At 51.2% G+C, this 19,753-nt stretch overlaps 1 protein-coding gene across 3 annotated transcripts in view; it reads left to right on the forward strand.

Moving 5' to 3' along the window:
• The window catches only part of PNPLA7 (patatin like domain 7, lysophospholipase), an 80,024-nt gene that overhangs the window by 20,783 nt on the left and 39,488 nt on the right, over positions 1–19,753 (forward strand). For 2 of the 3 annotated variants that reach the window (XR_016038510.1, XM_055400628.2), the window contains exons 10-15: positions 1,181–1,309; positions 1,801–1,881; positions 3,825–3,951; positions 4,485–4,628; positions 8,782–8,882; positions 9,002–9,148. Coding sequence is in view for 2 of the 3 variants with exons in the window: in XM_055400628.2 (XP_055256603.2) it covers positions 1,181–1,309; positions 1,801–1,881; positions 3,825–3,951; positions 4,485–4,628; positions 8,782–8,882; positions 9,002–9,148 (729 nt within the window). In the remaining variant the exon portion in view is untranslated. The remainder of the gene's footprint in view (positions 1–1,180; positions 1,310–1,800; positions 1,882–3,824; positions 3,952–4,484; positions 4,629–8,781; positions 8,883–9,001; positions 9,149–19,753) is intronic. The other variant, XM_088840966.1, reaches the window with a different exon arrangement.

Genomic DNA, 19,753 nt, shown 5'->3' on the forward strand with positions numbered 1-19,753 from the left:
TTGATCTCCTTTAGGATTGACTGGTTTGATCTCCGTCCAGTCCAAGGGACTCTCGAGAGTCTTTTCCAGCACCACAGTTGGAAAGCATCAGTTCTTCCGTGCTCAGCCCTTATGGCCGGAGGATAGGTAGAGGCAAATTCCCGTCCAAGATGTAGGCAGAGACCTCGTCCTCTTTCGGGTAATCGACATGGCGGTAGGTGTGAGCGCCCCCTTACAGGCCAGCCCCCACTCCAGCTCCAGCTTTAGCTGAGGTTTTGGTAAATAATTCCACAATATTTAGCAAGGAAAATGAAAACTTTGTTCACACAAAACCCGGTATGGAAATATTTATATTAGTTTTATCTGTAATTGCCAATACTGGGAACAACTCAACTGTCCTTCACCTGCTGGATGCATAGCGCTTCCCAGGTGGCTCAGTGGGTAAACAGTCTGCCTGTAAAGTAAGAGATGCACGCAGATGTGAGTTTGATTTCCAGTTCAGGAAGATCCCCTGTAGGAGGACGTGGTAGTCCACTCCAGTATTCTTGCCTGCAGAATCCTATGGACAGAGAACCTGGCGGGCTGTAGTCCATGAGGTTGCACAGAGTCAGACATGACTGAAGCGACTTAGCGTGTAAGCACGCATATGCTGGGCACATGAAATTGTGACGCATCCGTCAAACAGGCTGGTTCTCATCAACAAACAGCATAGACTCCTGGTATACCAACAGCATGATGACCCTCAAGTGTGTTATCTCAGTGGCAGGAACCTGGCCCTGTGTGATTCCGCTTATGTGGTACTTTGACAAAGGAAAACATCAGTTCAGGAAAACGCTGGTGGTTGCCTGGAAGCAGCACTCAAAGGAGAGGTAGTGGCAGGACTCAGAACTGTGAGCCAGAAAGGGCCGCGGCTGCCGCCTGGGAATGATGACAGACTGGGAAAGCCAGCTTTGCTGTCGAGCACCCGCCAGTTCCCAAGTGGCGCCCAGCCGGTCCTTGGCCACCTGGAGCTGCGCTAGTGGCCAGGCAGGGCTCAGCAGGCTTGTTGGGTGGGTGGTCCTGGCGCCAAGTGGCCTTGCCAGAGGCCTAGGAGAGCAGGGTGCTGAGAGCTGTGATGCTTGAGGCTGCACGAGGGCTGGGGGAGCCAGCCTCCGCAGTCTCAGGGCTGGCCGGTGCGGGCTGACCAGGGCTGTCATTGCAGGGCCACGCTGCGCCATACAAAACGGTGTCTGCCCGCGCTGCTGTCCCCTCCACCGTCCTCCGGCTCCCAGCTACGGCTTTTCAAGGAGTTTTTGAGAGATATCCTGAAACTCTGGTGAGGGTGGTGCAGGTGAGTCACTGCTCCAGGCAGTCAGTGGTGCACTGGCCGTCTCAGGGAGGGGCCCAGGGTCGAGGCCCTGAGTGTCTCATCATCGGCTTACTGAGCCCTGGGGCCACGAGGCATGTCCGCAGTAGTGGAAGTGACTTCACTGGCAGGACGGAGTGCTGGCGACATGGGGTTCAAGGTGGGTGTTGGAAGAACTAAGATGGTTTTTTTAAAACCTTGTAATACATATATTGCTGTAAAAATTAATATTGATAGCTTCAGTGAGGTCTTCAGACTGCCTACTCTGTCCCCAAAGAACTCTTGTTAGTATTAAATGTCTTGACTTGAAGTAATTTTAGAAACTTGTAGAAGCAATGGAGGTTCCTTCTGCCCTGTGCCCACACCTTGCGTGCGGGTTGGGTTGTCTCCACCGGGGGCTCTGCAGCCCACGAGGCCGGCGGGCTCAGCCCTTGGCAGGCCCGGCCCGCCCAGCTGGCCTGTCTCTCTCTCTGCAGATCATCATGGTGCGGCTGCAGAGGGTCACCTTTCTGGCTCTGCACAACTACCTGGGCCTGACTACGGAGCTCTTCAACCCGGTGAGTGCCGGCCCCCATAGTCCTCGGGACAGCCACTGCTGCAGGGGCGCCCCATGATCCTCGGGACAGCCACGGCTGCAGGGGCGCCCCATGATCCTTGGACAGCCGCTGCCACCCCAGGGGCACCCCATGGTCCTCGGGACAGCCACTGCTGTGGGGGTGCCCCATGGTCCTCGGGACAGCCGCTGCCACCCCAGGGGCACCCCATGGTCCTCGGGACAGCCACTGCTGCAGGGGTGCCCCATGATCCTTGGACAGCCGCTGCCACCCCAGGGGCACCCCATGGTCCTCGGGACAGCCACTGCTGCAGGGGCGCCCCATGATCCTTGGACAGCCGCTGCCACCCCAGGGGCACCCCATGGTCCTCGGGACAGCCACTGCTGCAGGGGCGCCCCATGATCCTTGGACAGCCACTGCTGCAGGGGCGCCCCATGATCCTTGGACAGCCGCTGCCACCCCAGGGGCACCCCATGGTCCTCGGGACAGCCACTGCTGCAGGGGCGCCCCATGATCCTTGGACAGCCACTGCTGCAGGGGCGCCCCATGATCCTTGGACAGCCGCTGCCACCCCAGGGGCACCCCATGGTCCTCGGGACAGCCACTGCTGCAGGGGCGCCCCATGATCCTTGGACAGCCGCTGCCACCCCAGGGGCACCCCATGGTCCTCGGGACAGCCACTGCTGCAGGGGCGCCCCATGATCCTTGGACAGCCACTGCTGCAGGGGCGCCCCATGATCCTTGGACAGCCGCTGCCACCCCAGGGGCACCCCATGGTCCTCGGGACAGCCACGGCTATGGGGGTGCCCCATGGTCCTCGGGACAGCCGCTGCCGCCCCAGGGGGTGCCCCATGATCCTTGGACAGCCGCTGCCACCCCAGGGGCACCCCATGATCCTCGGGACAGCCACGGCTGAGGGGGCACCCCATGGTCCTCGGGACAGCCACGGCTGTGGGGGTGCCCCATGGTCCTCGGGACAGCCGCTGCCGCCCCAGGGGGCACCCCATGGTCCTTGGGACAGCCGCTGCCACCCCGGGGGCGCCCCATGGTCCTCGGGACAGCCACGGCTGTGGGGGTGCCCCATGGTCCTCGGGACAGCCGCTGCCACCCCGGGGGCGCCCCATGATCCTCGGGACAGCCACGGCTGTGGGGGCGCCCCATGGTCCTCGGGCAGCCGCTGCCGCCCCAGGGGTGGGCCAGCAGACAGGCCGGGGCAGGGTCTCCTGGGGATCAGTGCTGAGCTGTCCCGCCTTTTGGGTCTCAGGGGCCTCCATGTGGTTCCCCTCCAGGAGGGCCTGTGGTTTGGCCAAACTCCGCTTCTCTGGTCCCCCTGCTCCGTGCACGTGGCTGCTCTCCTGGCCCCTCACCCGGCCTGTGCCGAGCCAACACCCAGCAGCGGAGCTGTGCCCCTGGCCTGCCCCTTGCCCTGGGCCCCTCCTGAGGGCACCTGGGGCAGCGTGCCCTGCCCTCGACCCTGCCTCAGTCCAGGCTAGTAGATTGAGCTGATGGCTGTGGGGTGGGAGAAGCCGCTTCACCCCCTCAGTTCTGGTGAGCAGTAGGCATGACGTGGGGGCCAGGGGGGCCCAGAGCCTCGTGAGCCACACTCAGCAGGCCCTGCAGGCTGAGCGGGCGTTCACTCAGCCTCCACACCGCGCTTGGGTATGCCGCCAGTTCTCACGCCTGCCTTTGCTGACACTAGAGGGCGCATCCTACGTTATGTTTCATCTTAATGGAGTGTATTGGCCACTATTTAAACATGATGGAGTTGGCAAGACAACAGCAAGCTGGGCCTTCCTTGCCTTAAACCTTCCTCTTTCTGGGTCACCGGTGCCCTAGTTGGTCACTGCCTCCCTTCCAGTTGCCGAAGACTGGTGTCTCCCCGCTCGCAGGACCCAGGAGCTGGCCCAGGAGCGCTCCTGAGGCAGCCCTGCTTCTCCCCATCTCAGGAGAGCCAGGCCATCCCGCTCGTGTCTGTGGCCAGTGTGACTGCCGGGAAGGCCAAGAAGCCGACGTGCTGCAGTCTGGAGGAGCGGCCGGAGAGGCCACCTCGGCCCCAGGAGCCCTGCGGCCCAGGTTCTGCCCACCCCGGGGCCAACCTCCTACCCTTGGGTCACCAGCTGTGCCCTCCAACACACATCCTGCCACCCGCTCCTCCTGGGAGAGAACCAGCCAAGGGCAGGCCCCCAGCTTTGCCCTCTGCATGCACTGCTCTGAGCACTTGGGGAGCATCGGTTTGGGGAAGGAAGCTATTGACTCGGCTTGTCTCCTGGAGTCCCCTCTGGGATGACAGTGACGCACAGGCACACTGACTGCTCTGGGCCCTATCCGTTTATGAATGAGGAGCGGGGGCTGGTGGGGGCACCTAGCCAGGCTCTTTGGGGTGCTCAGAGCTGGGCGGCAGACCTGGGAGGGCAGCCAGGGCTGGCGCTCACTTGCCACTTGCCTGAGCAGGCGGGCATGGGTGATGGGCCAGACAGGTGCAGGTGATGAGCAGCTGGCCTGCGGGGGCAGGTGGCAGGGTCCGCCGGGGGCTGTCCCCAGGCCTCCAGTCATGTGGTCTGTGTGCTCTGGGAGCAGAGGCCTTGCCTCATGCTGGCTCCTCCCAGCAGATCGTGGGGGCAGCCGCGCCGCAGTCTGTGGGCCTCTGCCCAAGAGGAGCCACCCTGTCCTGCTGCCTTCTGTCCATGAAGAGGTGGTGGCCGAGCTCAGCCAGGCCCAGGCCGACATCGAGGCCTCTTCGGCTCCCGCAGGTAAAGGACCCTCTGACCTACCCAGACGGCCAGCACACTCTGGGTCCAGGGGCCCCTGTGCCTGCGTCCTGTCCTCCGTGGGAAGCCGCAGTGGCTCTGCATCCCTACCCCAGCCTCCGTGTCCAGGGTGTTTCCCTGGTTGGGCCCTGCACAGCCGTGCTGTAACTGCTGACTGCTGCCCTCCCTTTGCCCCTGAGCTGGGCTGTTCTAGCAGGCTGCTGCCTCCACTGTCTCCTTAGTACCCCAGCCATCGCCCAGCTTCCCTCCCCAGGAGGTGCCTGCACCTGCCCTCTCTGCTGTCTGCTTTGTCTTGTCGGGTTGCAGTTGCAGAGAGGGTTCGTTGTGACCTCCAGTCAGCAGTCAGCTCTCTTCCCTCTCCCGGGCACCTCCCTGACAGGGACCTTTGCTGCGACCTCAGCTGGCCGATGAGACCTGCCGTGTGTGCTTGCCCTCGGTGTGTCCCGGCCGTGGGACGCTGTTGGGGCCCCCGAGGACTGCTCTGTCTTGTCTTCACATGAGTTTCCTGGGTTGCTGGCAGGTTTAATCGTCTCCTGGTGTGTTGGAGAACTGTTTGGGTTCCCTCTTTAAGAACTGTCTGTTTATTTTCTTTGCCCATTTTCTGCAGGGTTTCCTGAGTTCGTTCTGTTGGTTTGCATAAATTTTTCGTATGCTCCAGATAGAGATCTCCCATCAGTTTTAATGTCCACATGCCTTCTCCCGGCCGCTGTTTCTGGGACACAACCCCTCGGTGTCCGTGTCTGGACCCCGCCGTGGCGCTGTGACTGTGCTCTGGGTCTCACTCGTCTCTCCTTCTTATTGGATGTAAACACGTTCTTCTGGATTCTTGTCTGGTGGCTTTTAAGGTTCACTTTCCGTGTGCAAGCCATTCTTTCCTCACGGTTCCCTCTTGCATTACACTTAGAACATTCGGCGTTTTCTTCCTCTGTCTAGTGGTAATATTCCCAGCACCATCCACAGAGCATTCTTTCACTTTTCTGTTGCGTTTTCCAGGGCTACCTTCATTCAGTAACACCTTTCTGTATCTACAAAGATTTTTTTTTAAGTGAATTTTCTTGAGGTAAAATTAACTTATCATAAAATTCACCCTTTTAATTATTTATTTTGGCCATGCCACATGGCTTGCAGGATCTTAGTTCCAAACCCAGGGAACTAAGGGGGTCTGAACCTGTACCCTCTGCAGTGGAAGCGTGGAGTCCTAACCACTGGAATGCCAGGGAAGTCCCAGACTTCACCCTTTTAAAGTATACAATTCAGTGGTTTTTAGTATTTTCACAAAGTTGAACATCAGCCTCCGCTACCTAATTCCAACACATTTTCGTCACCTGGTGGAGAAACCCCCAGCCCATCAGCCATCACTTCCCAACTCTTGGCCGCTTGCTGCCCACCTGCTTTTGTCTGTGGATCTGGCTGTCCTACCTGTTTCATTACTTAGAGCTACGAGGAATCTTTGTGTTCTGTTTGTGTATTTATCTGTTTTTTCACAAATAGCAAATTATTCTTTATTTTCATAAACTGTTTATGGTTGTGTAATGTGCATACAGAATGTGCAAGCCCTCGGGGACTCTGGATGAATTTGCATAAACTGAGCTCCGCTGTGAGGCCAGCACCCAGAAGGGATCCCGGTTGGGGACCCCGCAGCTTCTATCAGCAGTGGTGCTGTTATCATCCTGTGCCCTCACATTCCTCTGACCTCTGAACCCTGAGACTGGCTTTGAGTCTGGCTTCTGCTCAGCCTGGTGTTTGTGGCTTCAAAGTGCCGTGTGGCCACACACCATTCTTGGCGTGAAGCGTTGCCTCACTGTGAACACACATGGCACCCGTGTGTCTGTGGAACTGCCGAGTGACGAGGACATGTGTGCTGTGTTTAGCTTGGGAGATGCTTCCGGGGTTTCCTAGTACTCACCCGGTTTACACCCTCCCCGGCGTCACGAGCCTGTCTGGTTGCCCCATTCTGCATGCTCCAGGCCGTGGCTGCCTGCCGTGTGTGGCTGTTTGTATTTAAATTCCAGCAGGTCGGTTCGCAGCCCCACTCAGGTGCTCACTGGCCTCGCGTGTCGGAGAGTCAGCACACGGGCCAAGCCGCTGGGGCCGTGCAGCTCAGAGGCCCAAAGTGCCCAGGGAGTCTTCCACTCTGCTGTGGCCCCTCTGTGCCCTGCAGCCAGGCCTTGTTGTGGCTGTCGCTCCATCCTCCTGATGACTTGTGAACCTGAGGATCTTCCATCTCCTTGGGGAGAGGGTTTTTATTGCCTTTTGGCCTTTTTCAGTTAGTTTGCCTTTCATTTTCTTATTGATTTATATGAGTTCTTTAGATATCTTCTGTATGAGCTCTTTGTTGCATGTCTGTATTAAAAATATTTTCTGTTCACTTTTCACTCTCTTAATAGTATCTTTTGATGAATAGAAACCTTTTAAGAGTCCCATTAATCAAATTTTTTCTTTTGTGGTTAATATATTTTGTGTCCTGTCTAGGAAATCTCCCTGCAAGATTTGACATTTTATCTTTCATGTGAAAGTGAAAGTCACTCGTGTCCGACTCTCTGCGACCCCATGGAATTCTCCAGGCCAGAATACTGGAGTGGGTAGCTTTTCCCTTCTCCAGGGGATCTTCCCAACCCAGGGATCAAACCTAGGTCTCCCGATTGCAGGCGGATTCTTTACCAGCTGAGCCACAAGGAAAGCCTAAGGATACTGGAGTGCGTAGCCTATCCCTTCTCCAGCGAATCTTCCCAACCCAGGAATCAAACCGGGGTCTCCTGCGTTACAGGAGGATTCTTTACCAACTGAGCTATGAGGGAAGCCCTTTATCTTTCATACTCTTCTAGAATTGAATCTTTTGTCTGAAGTGGGTGGGGTTGGGATATATTTCTTCTATGTGTTATCCATTTGCTCCACCATATTAAAAACATGTTTAGTGATTTTTTTTCAGATAAATAACAGATAACTAAAAACAATAGCAATCCACATATAACAAAATCTGAGTGTGAAGCATCTAGCTCCATGAATATACCTAGTTAACATCCACACAGGGACAGACATACCTTTCCTCTGGTCTGTACAGATAATGCTATCTTAGAGGATGTGGTTCTGGCAAAAATCTGAGATATACTTAGTCACCCCTTGGCTTCCATAGGGGATTGGTTAAAGAACCTGCAGTGGGTACCAGACCCAAGTCCCTCACATGAAAGGGTGCAGTGCAGTCAGATGGCCCCTCAGATGGGCACTCAGGTTTCATATCCGTGGATTTAACCAACTGCAGATCGAATTCCATGAACTGGCAAGCTATATTCAACATTATAAATAGATTGTATAACAGCAGGTCAATGTAGAAATGTATGACTTTTCATATATGCATGTGTTTATCACGGGGAGCGTGGTTGAGTTTTATTTTTCAAATAGATACTGGCATCATAATGCTTTGACTTATTAATAATAAATAATAATATAATAGTACAGCATATTGGTATGTATATAATATTATGATAAAATACTACGAGTGCATAGTTTCTTAGGATGGACAAAAGTAGTTACTAACTGCTGTGTTTGTTTTAAAAATTTCAAAACCTTATTAATATAAGAAAATCTTTATACAGATTTAAATATCTTCCTATGAAACATAATGTTTAAAAAATTAGTGGATATCGGTCTTTGTAGGGGGCTTCCCTAGTGGCTTAGATGGTAAAGAATCTGCCTGCAATGCAGGAGACTCAGGTTCGATCCCTGGGTCAGGAAGATTCCCTGGAGAAGGGAATAGCTGGTTCCTGTTAATAATCCATTTTTTACTTTTTCATACGAGTACAAACTGCATTCACTTGTCCCGTGAAGGGCGGTATTGAGGCAGAGTTGCTCTCAAACCATAGGCAGACCCACAGCTGCTCCTTCCCGCCTCCCGGGTTCCACCGGCCCAGTGGGAGCAGCCGGCCTTGCTCCTCCCTCTCTGCCTGGGACTGGGCTTGGCCATCCTTTGCCTGTCATGCGGTTGTGACCGCAGCTTTCTGTGAGTGCCTGAGGCTGCTCTGTCTCTAGTGTCACCTACAGGTCTGTTCACTCAGCCAGCCCTGCCCTGGGTGGGTGCACAGGACCCGGTGTGTACAGGGCGCCAGCATGGTATCCTGAGTCTCCCCTCCGTTTGCAGGGGCCACAGCAGGTGCCACCTCAGACCTGAGGGTGGTGTGTGCCCGAGCCCGGGTCCTGCCGCACACAGAAGGGCGCCCCAGTGGTGCTGTGGCCAGCACGGTAGGCAGCTCCCCGCCCCGCCCCCACGCTGAAGCTCCCTGCGGGCCCGTGTTGGGTCAGGTCCCAGGCCGGCCAGCCACCTGCACCCTCCTGATCATGCTGCCTGTGTTTTTCTCCAGCCCAGGAAGAGTGTGGTTGTTGCAGAGACCCCACTGGCCGTCCTCCCCAACTCGGACGGTGCCTTGGACGAGTCTGTTGCCAGCAAGAAGACAGACTCCATCCTCAGAGCTGCCACACAGGACCTGCTCACCCTGATGAAGCTGGATGTGCGTGACCCCGCTGCCTCCTCTGGCTGGGGTTGGTAGGGGGGGCGTCTGCCTGTCCTGGAGACCCTGTCCTCAGAAGTCCCTCTTCTTCAGGCAGCTGTTCTAGGGTAGGGGTGGCCATGGCTACCCCTTCCCCCGGGCAGGGCTCAGGACGGCGTCCTGATTGTCCTGATGCTGGTGTTCCGCAGACCCCCTCCCAGGGCAGTCTGGGGTCCTTCCCCTCTAGGTGCCCACAGGGGACAGGACACCACTCAGGATGCTAACAAAGGGTTAAAAACGTGCCTTCATCACTTACATGTTTTTTATTTATCTTTTCCCTTCACATGAAAAGCTGTGCGTGCCTTGTAAACAGAAAAGCATGAAGCCACCTCGTCCCAGACTAGACTGTTAGTGCTCCCAGCCACAACCCCTCTTCCTCCCGGGGGACGGCTGCCCAGTGCCTGCATGTGCGCTGGGTAAGAGGGACTCGTCCTGTGTGTCGTCCAGGTCCGCTGCCTGGCCCAGAGGCTCCGTCCACACCAGTGTGGAGCTCAGTCACACGCGGGTCTGTGTCCCCTCTGAGCTGGTGGATGAGGGCTCTGTGCCAGCAGTCAGAATTTGGGGGCTTTTCCATCTTAGATAGAAGTGGGGGTGCGGGCTTGGCTTCTAGCGTTGATGCGGTCTCCTTGGTCGCTAGTGGGACTGAGTCTCTCATCTCTCTGCCTTTGCCTCTGGTGGGGGAGGCACCTTCTGCCCGTTTCTGTCTTTCACTTTCAGGCTTCTGGGGTTTCTTTCCAGTTTTGAACGAGAGTCCTGTGCTGCGTGGGTCTTGCACATGGTCGTCTTCTCTGGGATTTGCCTTTTTTGCCTTCTGAGTGGTCTTTCTGGTGGACGAAGTTTGTAATTATAACGCAGCAAGCATCGCTTTTTTTCTTTTATGGTTGGTGCTTTTTGTGCCTAAGAAGCACCTCCTCACTTTGGGTTCATGAATACTTTATATGCTGCTGTCTAAAAGCCTTACTGCTGCGCCTGTCTTAGGGTTAAAGCAGATGGGGTTAATTTTTGTGCGGGATGCAGGGAAGGACTGGACTGGTGTATTTTTGCTCATGACTACCTGGCTGGCTCAGAATCATGCTGTCTCCAGTGTCTGTCGGGATCTGGCCTGTCTGACTCCTCTGCGGTTTCTCTCTTACTTCCGGCGCCGTGCACGGCAGCGTAGCTCTGCATCCAGGCTGCCCTCCTTGAGCCCCAGAAAACAGGTACAGATGGGGCCTCCCACACCCCTCGGCTCATGGGGACTCCTTTCCTGGCCTCCCTGGGCAGGAACTGGGGGGTTTTCATGAAGGTTTTGTCATCTGCACTCGCACACAGCACAGCCTCCTGACTGGGTCAGCTTTCAGGCCAGCGCTGGGGTGCACAGGCACCTCCAGCTGACCAGTCCAGATGCTGCCGCGTGCCAGTTCTCGGGCGCGGGGAGCCTCCTTGCGTGCAGAGGGAGGCCAAGGCTGGTGCGCGGACTCCTTCCTCCTGGGGGACTCAGCCTCCTGAGGGACAGCTCGCGTCCCCTGGGCTGGGTGGGACTCGGCCTCCTGAGGGACAGCTCGCGTCCCCTGGGCTGGGTCTCCAGTTGCGAGTCAGCAGCAGCATGCTGCCTCCGGCCCGAGTATCTGCGGAGGAGGGCGTGCTCGTCTTCCCTCCTTTGAGGAGAGCTGTCTCCTTGTCGCTGTCAGGATAGGCTCTCTCGGATCGTGCAGTGCCACTTAGGCAGAACTGAGCGTGGGTTTCTTTTCATTCGTCTTGAACGAGACTCTGCGGGCTTCTTCAGTCTCTCTCAGTCATTGCTGGCAAATTATCAGCATTCTCTCTCCAAGTACCGCCTCTGTCCATTTCCTCTTTTCTCCCGCAGAGACGCGAATGAATGTGTGTTCTCATTTATTGATTATGAATCTTACCCTTTCTTCTGCTGCTGCTAAGTCACTTCAGTCGTGTCCGACTCTGTGCGACCCCACAGACGGCAGCCCACCAGGCTCCCCCGCCCCTGGGATTCTCCAGGCAAGAACACTGGAGTGGGTTCCATTTCCTTCTCTCTTGCGTGAAAGTGAAGTCACTCAGTCGTGTCTGTGACTCCTAGCAACCCCATGGACTGTAACCCACCAGGCTCCTCCGCCCATGGGATTTTCCAGGCTAGAGTACTGAGTGGGGTGCCATTGCCTTTTCTGCTTTCTTCTGCCTTTTCGTTATAAAACTCTTTGAAAGAAATAGAAATGGTGATGTTTTTATTTAAGTTCACTAATTCTTTTAACAGAAGCAGGTCTGCTGTTAAGCCTGGGATTGAATTCTTGAGTCTGGTTCTCCCCTGTTGCCATGCTGGCAGGCCTGCTTCTTGGGTCCGCTGCCGTGGGCCCAGCTGTCGCGTGCGTCACCCGTGTGCGTGCGTGCCACGTAGAGTCCCTCCCTCGGAGTCCCTCTGGCCCTCTGGCCCCTCTGGCCCTCTGGCCCTCTATCCCCTCTGGCCCTGGCTTGTGGTGTCTAACCTCTGACTGGGCCTGGTTGTCCTTGGTGACTGTGTGCTATGCATAGTGTTTATTTGTAGAAATTACATGAGACCAAAGGTGACATTATTTCCTTCAGAAAGGAGTTCTCTTTGCTTTTGCCAGAAATCTGGGCCAACTAGATGCCCCAAAGCTGCACTTCAGAATTCCTCAATTATGCTTAAAATTTTATTTATTATATCTAATCCATCAATAAAATTTTCAGATTATTTTAGTTGATATTTTCTCAGTCTCATTTTAATAATTTTAAGCAAACTTATTTTTATTATTTTATTTTTCATATTCAGTAATTGGTACATCCAGTTTATTTTTTATGTTCTTATTCATTATATAAAGCTTTAGACATGTAAGAAGGTAGTGCCTTACGCACCCCCATGTCCCAAGCAGTAACCCTCTGCTCACGGCTGCTCTTGTTACGGCTCTGTTCCTAACCCCTCCTCCAGTTATCTTCTGCCTGGAAAGTTTCAGACACTGGATCGTCCCATGTCACCCCTCTCTAAAGGTTGAGGACCCTGTTTCAAAACAGAGCCGTGATATCATTCTCACAATTCAAGTGTTGAAAAGGCCTCAAAACATAATCCACTCAACCAGTTTTCATGTTTCAACTGTCATCATGAAATGTCTTTTTTCCACTATTAAAATTTTTTTAAAGCAGATTTTATTTTTTAGAGAAGAGCAGTTTTAGGTTGACAAAATGAAGCAGGTGCAGAGGTTTCCCGTGTCCCTGCTGCCCGCCGGAGAGCACGCACCGCCTCCTCTATAATCACCAGCCGGAACACTCGTCACAGTTCGGGAGCCTGCCTGGAGGCATCCTCACCCAGAGCCCACAGTTTCCCACGGGGCTCACTCTGTGGTCATGCCTTCTGTGGCCTTGGACACTGCGGACTGACATGTGCCCACTGTTGTAGCTTCAAACGGAGCAGTTTCACTGCCCTAACGTCCCCCATGTTTTCCTGCTCATCCTCCTCACCAGCCTCCAGCAACTCCTGACCTTTTACTGATGCTGTCGTTCGGCCTTTTCCAGAATGTCGTAGAGTTGGAAGCGTACTGTGTATAGAGTATGTAGAGTCTGTCACCTTTTCAGATAGGCTTCTCTAACTCAGTAGTTTGCATTCAAGTTTCTTCCATGTCTTTTCATACCTCGATGGTTTATGTCTTTTTTTGTGCTTAATAACATTCCGTTGTCTGGAGGGACCAGAGGTTCTTTGTCCATTAATCAACTGGGGAACATCTTGCTTCCTTCTCACTTTTGGCAATTACGAACAAAGCTGCAATATGTGCCTGTGTAGACCTACGTTTTAAACTCATTTGGGTAGATACTAAGGGGATGTGGTGGCAGGATCATATGGTAAGAGTATATTAAATAGTTTTGTAAGAAACTGCCACACCATCTTCCAAACTGGCTGCACCATGTTTACGCTCCTGCCAGCAGTGAATGAGTGTCCCCGCTGGTCCACATCCTCACCAGCTTTTGGTGCTGTCACTGTTGCAGATCTTGGCCGATTCTAATAACCGTGTAGTGATATCTCACTGCTTTAATTTGCATCTCTCTGATGACATATGATGGGGAGTCTTTCCACATGCTCATTTGCCATTTGTGATCCTTTGGTGAGAGGTCTGTTAAGGTCTTTGGCCCCTTTTTGAAACATATTGTTCTTATTGTTGAGTTTTAAGTATTCTTTGTATTTTTAGATAAAAGTCCTTTATCAGACATGTCTTCTGCAAATGTTTTCTCCCAGTCTGTGGTTTGTCTTTTCATGGTGACCGTGTCTTTCACCAAGCAGAAGTTTTTAATTTTAATGAAGTCAGCTTATGAATTCTTTCATGGATCATGGCTTTGGTGTCACATATGTGTTGCTCATCACACAATCCCAGGTCATTTAGATTTTCTCCTGTGGTCATCTTTCTAGGATTTTTATAGCTTCACATTTTATATTTAGGTCTGTGATCCATTTTGAGTTAATTTTTTTTAAGAGTAAAAGGTCTGTGTCTGGACTGGTTTTTTGCGTGTGGATGTCCAGTTGTCCCAGTGCCGTCTGTTGACAAGACTTTCCTTCCTCCGTCTGACTGCTGCCTTAGCCCCTGCATCAGCGATCACTTGGTTGCACTCACTGGGGCTCTGTTTAGGGCTCTGTGCTTTGCCCCACTGGGCTCTGTCAGTATTTCTCCAACCCCCACAGCCTTGGTGGCTGTCGCTCTGCAGTGCGTCTTGTGGTTGGATAGTGCCAGCCCTCCAACTTCGTGTTGACTATTCTGGGTCTGTTGCCTCTCCATGTAAACCTTGAAATCAGTTTGTCAATATCCACAGTGTAACTTTTCCAGTGAGTTGGCTCTTTGCCTCAGGTGGTCTAAGTATTAGAACTTCAGCTTCAGCATCAGTCCTTCCAATGAATGTTCACAGTTGATTTCCTTTAGGATTGACTGGTTTGATCTCCTTGCTGTCCATGGGCGGGAGGAGAAGAGGGTGACAGAGGATGAGACGGTTGGATGGCATCACCGACTCAACGGACATGAGTTTGAGCAGGCTCTGGGAGATGGTGAAGGACAGGGAAGCCTGGCGTGCTGCAGCCCATGGGGTCCCAGAGTCGGACGTGACTGAGCGCCTGAACAGCAACAGTAGAATAACTTGCAGCGATTTTGGTTGAGGTGGCGTTGATCTGCGATCAGGTTGGAAGAACTGGCACCATGACAATACTGAGTCTTCTTTTCCATAAACATAAAATATTTTCCCAATAATTTGGTTATTCTTTGACTTCTTTCATTGAAGTTCTATAGTTTTCTTCATAGAGATCTTGTGCATACTTTGTTAGATTTACACTTAACTATTTCATTTTGAGGCACGCTAATATAAATGTTATTGTGTTTTTAATCTCAAATTCCACTTACCCATTGCTAGTATATAGGGAAACAATTGACTTTTGTGTGTTAACTTTGCATTCTGTAACCTTGCTAAAATTGCTTATTAGTTATAAAAATTTTTTGTTGTTGATTCTTTTTAAATTTTTTTCCTGTATACAATCACGTTATCCATGAGCAAAAACAGTTTTGTGTCTTCCTTACCAGTCCTTAAGCCTTTTATTTCCTTTTCTTGTGTTACAAGAAATGTATAATGTTGAAAAGGAGTGGTGAAAGAGGACATCCTTGCCTTATACCTGGTTTTAGTGGGAAGGCTTTGATGTGCTCACCAGTGAGTGTGATGTTAGCTGTAATTTTTTTGGTCGATATTCTTTATCAAGTTGAGGAAATTCTCCATTATAGCTTACTGAGAGTTCCTATCACGAATGAGTATTGCGTGTGTGCCTGCTCAGGCACTTCAGTCGTGTCTGACTCTGGGCGACCCTGTGGACTGTAGCCTGCCAGGCTCCTCTGTTCCCGGGATTCTCCAGGCAAGAATACTGGAGTGGGTTGCCATGCCCTCCTCCAGGGGATCTTCCCGACCCAGAGGTTGAACCCAAGTCTCTTATGTCTCCTGCGTTGGCAGGAGCGTCCTTTACCATGAGTGCCACCGTTTTGTCAAGTGCTTTTTCTGCATTTATTGATAGGATTATGTGATTTTTCTTCTTCAGTCTGTTGATGTGATGGATTAATTGATTTTTGGACGTTGAACCAGCCTTGTGTACCTGGGCTAAATCCTGCTTGGTTGTTGTGTGTAATTCTTTCTATATGTTGTTAGATTCAATGGTCTAAATGCTTTGCCGAGCATTTTTTAATCTATGTCCATGAGAGATATTGATCTGTGGTTTTCTTTTCTTGTAATGTCTTTGTCTGGTTTTTGTGTGAGGAACATGCTGGCCTCATAGAATAAGTTAAGTAGTATTCCTTCTGCTTCTGTTTTCTGAAAGAGTTTGCAGAGAACTGGTATAATTTCTTCCTTGAATATTTGGTAGAAGCTGCCAGTGAATCGTTCTGGGCCTAGTGCTTCCTGGTTTTGAAGGTTATGAATTATTGACTTAATTTCCTAGTAAATACAGGCCTGTTCAGGTTGTCTGTCTCTTCTTGTGTGAATTTTGGCAGATTGTATCTTTCGGAGAATTGGCTGATTTAATTTAGGTGGTCAGCTTTGTGGGCGTAGAGCTGCTGAAGTATGCCTTTACTATCCTGTTAACTCCCATGGCATCTGTAGTGATGGCTCCTCTTTTGTGTATGATGTTAACCGTTTGTTACCACTCTCTTTTTTTCTTGGTTAGCTGAGATAGAGATTTGCCAATGTTTTTTGGTCACACCACTTGGCATGTGGGATCTTAATTCCCCAGCCAGGGATCAAACCTGCACTGCCTACATTGCAGGGGCGGAATCTTAGTCACTAGAAGTTGGAGGCTTCAGACTCACAGGGAAGTTTGAGGCTTATCAATTTTATTGATCTTTTCAAAGAACTAGCTTTCAGTTTTGTTGATTTTTCTCTATTGATTCCCTGTTTGCAGTTTCATTGATTTCTGCTCTCATTTTTATTATTTCTTTTTTCTTCCTTACTTTGGATTTAATTTGCTTTTCTTTTTTTAGTTTCCTAAGGTGGAAGCTTAGATTATTGATGTTAGCTCTTCTTTTCTGGTCTGTGGTCAGTGCTGTAAATTTCTCTCTAAGTATTACTTTCACTGTATTGCACACACTAAGTTGTGTTTTCATTTCCATTTAGTTCGATATATTTTAAATTTCTCTTGAGAGTTATTCTGTGACCCGTGTGTTATTTAGAGGTGTGCTGTTTAATCTCCAAGTAATTGAGGATTGTCCAGCTGTCTTTCTGTAGTTGATTTCTAGCTTCATTCTCTTGTAGCCTAGGAGCAGGTAGTGTATGATTTCTGTTCTTTTAAATTTGTGAAGAAGTGGTTTGTGGCCAGACTGTAGTTTATGTTGGTGAATGTTCCGTGTGAGCTTGAGAAGACTGTGTCGTCTGCGTTTTCACGTGAATTAGCCTGACGACTGACGATGTTGTTGAGTCCAGCTACGCTCTGAGCAGCGTCTGCCTGCTGGACCTGCCTGTCTCTGACGGAACGCAGTGGAGTCTCCAGCTGTGAAGTGGGCTCGTCTGTTTTCCCTTACAGTGCTGTCAGTCGCTGCCGTGTGTGTTCTGAGGGTCTGTTGTGAAGCACTGATGCATTATGTATTGGATTGTTACACAGTGGAGACAGTGGCTTTATTTTCTTGGCTCCAAAATCACTGCAGATGGTGACTGCAGCCACGAAATTAAAAGATGCTTGCTCCTTGGAAGAAAAGCGACGGCCAACCTAGACAGCACATTAAAAAGCAGAGACATGACTTTGTCAGCAAAGGTCCATGTACTCAGAGCTGTGGTTTTTCCAGTGGTCACGTGCAGATGTGAGAGGTGGACCGTAAAGAAGACGGTGCTGAAGCACTGATGCTTTTGGACTGTGGTTGGAGAAGACTTGAGCGTCCCTTGGACTGCAAGCAGATCCAACCCGTCCACCCTAAAGGAGGTCAGTCCTGGGTGTTCACTGGAAGCACTGATGCTGAAGCTGAAGCTCCAATACTTGGGCAGCCTGATGTGAAGAGCTGACTCACTGGAAAAGACTCTGATGCTGGGAGGGATTGAAAGCGGGAGGAGACAGGGACGACAGAGGATGAGACGGTTGCGTGGCATCACCGACTCCATGGACATGAGTTTGAGCAAAATCTGGGAGAGAGTGAAGGACGGGGAAGCCTGGCGTGCTGCAGTCGTGGGCTCAGAAAGAGTTGGACGGGACTGAGTGACTGAGCAGCAACAACACTGGACTGTCCCGTCTTCTTGGAGAACTGACTCCTTTATCTGCTAATATAACACCCTTCCTTATCCCCCATAAGACTCCTTTTCTGAAGTCTGCATGTTCCTGTCTGAAGTTAAGGTAGCTCCTCCTGCTTTCTTCTGATCAGTGCTAGCGTGATGGATCTTTCCCTACCCACCTAATTTTTTTGTTTTGAATTTACTTACGTATTTGGCTGTCGGGTCTTACTTGTGGCAAGGTCATCGATCTTTGTTGTGGCACTTGGTGTCTTTAGTTGTGGCGTGTGAACTATTCGTTGCGGCGTGTGAGGTCTAGTTCCCTTACCAGGGGTTGGGACACAGCCCCTGCACTGGGAGCAGAGTCTTAGCCCCTGGTCCACCAGGTCAGTGTCCCCTGTCCATTTCACTTCAGTTCGGTCACTCAGTCATGTCCAACTCTCTGCGACCCCGTGGACTGCAGCACGCCAGGCCTCCCTGTCCATCACTAGCTCCCAGAGTTCACGCAAACTCACGTCCATTGAGTCAGTGATGCCATCCAGCCATCTCATCCTCTGTCGTCCCTGTCTCCTCCTGCCTTCAATCTTTCCCAGCATCAGGGCCTTTTCCAGTGAGTCAGCTCTTTGCATCAGGTGGCCGAAGTATTGGAGTTTCAGCTTCAACATCAATCCTTCCAGTGAACACTCAGGACTAATTTCCATTAGGATGGACTGGTTGAATCTCCTTGCAGTCCAAGGGACTCTCAAGAGTCTTCTCCAACACCACAGTTCAAAGACATCAGTTCTTTGGTGCTCAGCTTTCTTTATAGTCCAACTCTCACATCCGTACATGACTGCTGGAAAAACCATAGCTTTGACCAGAAGGACCTTTGTTGACAAAGTAATGTATCTGCTTTTTAATATGCTATCTAGGTTGGCCATAGCTTTTCTTCCAAGGAGCAAGTGTCTTTTAATTTCATGGCTGCAGCCACCATCTGCAGTGATTTTGGAGCCCCAAAACATACAGTCTTCTACTTTTTCCCCATCTATTTGCCGTGACGTGATGGGACCAGATGCCATGATCTTAGTTTTCTGAATGTTGAGTTTTAAGCCAACTTTTTCACTCTCCTCTTTCACTTTTAACAAGAGGCTCTTTAGTTCTTCACTTTCTGCCGTGAGGGTGGTGTCGTCTGCATATCTGAGGTTATTGATATTTCTCCCGGCAGTCTTGATTTCAGCTTGTGCTTCTTCCAGCCCAGCGTTTCTCATGGTATACTCTGCATATAAGTTAAATAAGCAGGGTGACAATATATAGCCTTCAGTTTAGTCGCTCAGTCGTGTCCGACTCTTTGCTTCCCCATGAATCACAGCACGCCAAGCCTCCCTGTCCATCACCAATTCCCAGAGTTCAGTCAAACTCATGTCCATCAAGTCGGTGATGCCACCCAGCCATCTCATTCTCTGTGTCCCCTTCTCCTCCCGCCCCCAATCCTTCCCAGCATCAGAGTCTTTTCCAGTGAATCAACTCGTCGCATGAGGTGGCCAAAGTATCAGAGTTTCAGCTTTAGCATCAGTCCTTCCGATGAACACCCAGGATTGATCTCCTTTAGAATGGACTGGTTGGATCTCCTTGCAGTATAAGGGACTCTCAAGAGTCTTCTCCAGCACCACAGTTCAAAAGCATCAATTCTTCGGCCATCAGCTTTCTTCACAGTCCAACTCTCACATCCATACATGACCACTGGAAAATCCATAGCCTTGACTAGACAGACCTTGGTTGGCAAAGTAATGTCTCTGCTTTTTAATATACTATCTAGGTTGGTCATAACTTTCCTTCCAAGGAGTAAGCGTCTTTTAATTTCATGGCTGCAGGCAGCATCCGCAGTGATTTTGGAGCCCCCAAAAATAAAGTCTGACACTGTTTCCACTGTTTCCCCATCTATTTCCCATGAAATGATGGGACCACATGCCATGATCTTTGTTTTCTGAATGTTGAGCTTCAAGCCAACCTTTTCACTCTCCTCTTTCACTTTCATCAAGAGGCTTTTTAGCCTTTACATACTCCTTTCCCTGTTTGGAACCAGTCTGTTGTTCCATGTCCAGTTCTGACTGTTGCTTCCTGACCTGCATACAGGTTTCTCAGGAGGCAGGTCAGGTGGTCTGGGATTCCCGTCTCTTTCAGAACGTTCCACAGTTTGTTGTGATCCACACAAAAGCTTTGGCGTAGTCAATGAAGCAGAAGGAGATGTTTTTCTGGAACTGTCTTGCATTTTCAATGATGCATCGGATGTTGGCAGTTTGATCTCTGGTTTCTCTGCCTTTTCTAAAACCAGCTTGAACATCTGGAAGTTCATGGTTCATGTATTATTGAAGCCTGGCTTGG

This window comes from Moschus berezovskii, chromosome 11, assembly GCF_049115385.1.
Source record: "Moschus berezovskii isolate FMDL1 chromosome 11, NW_MosBer_1.0, whole genome shotgun sequence".
NCBI classification, from domain to species: domain Eukaryota; kingdom Metazoa; phylum Chordata; class Mammalia; order Artiodactyla; family Moschidae; genus Moschus; species Moschus berezovskii.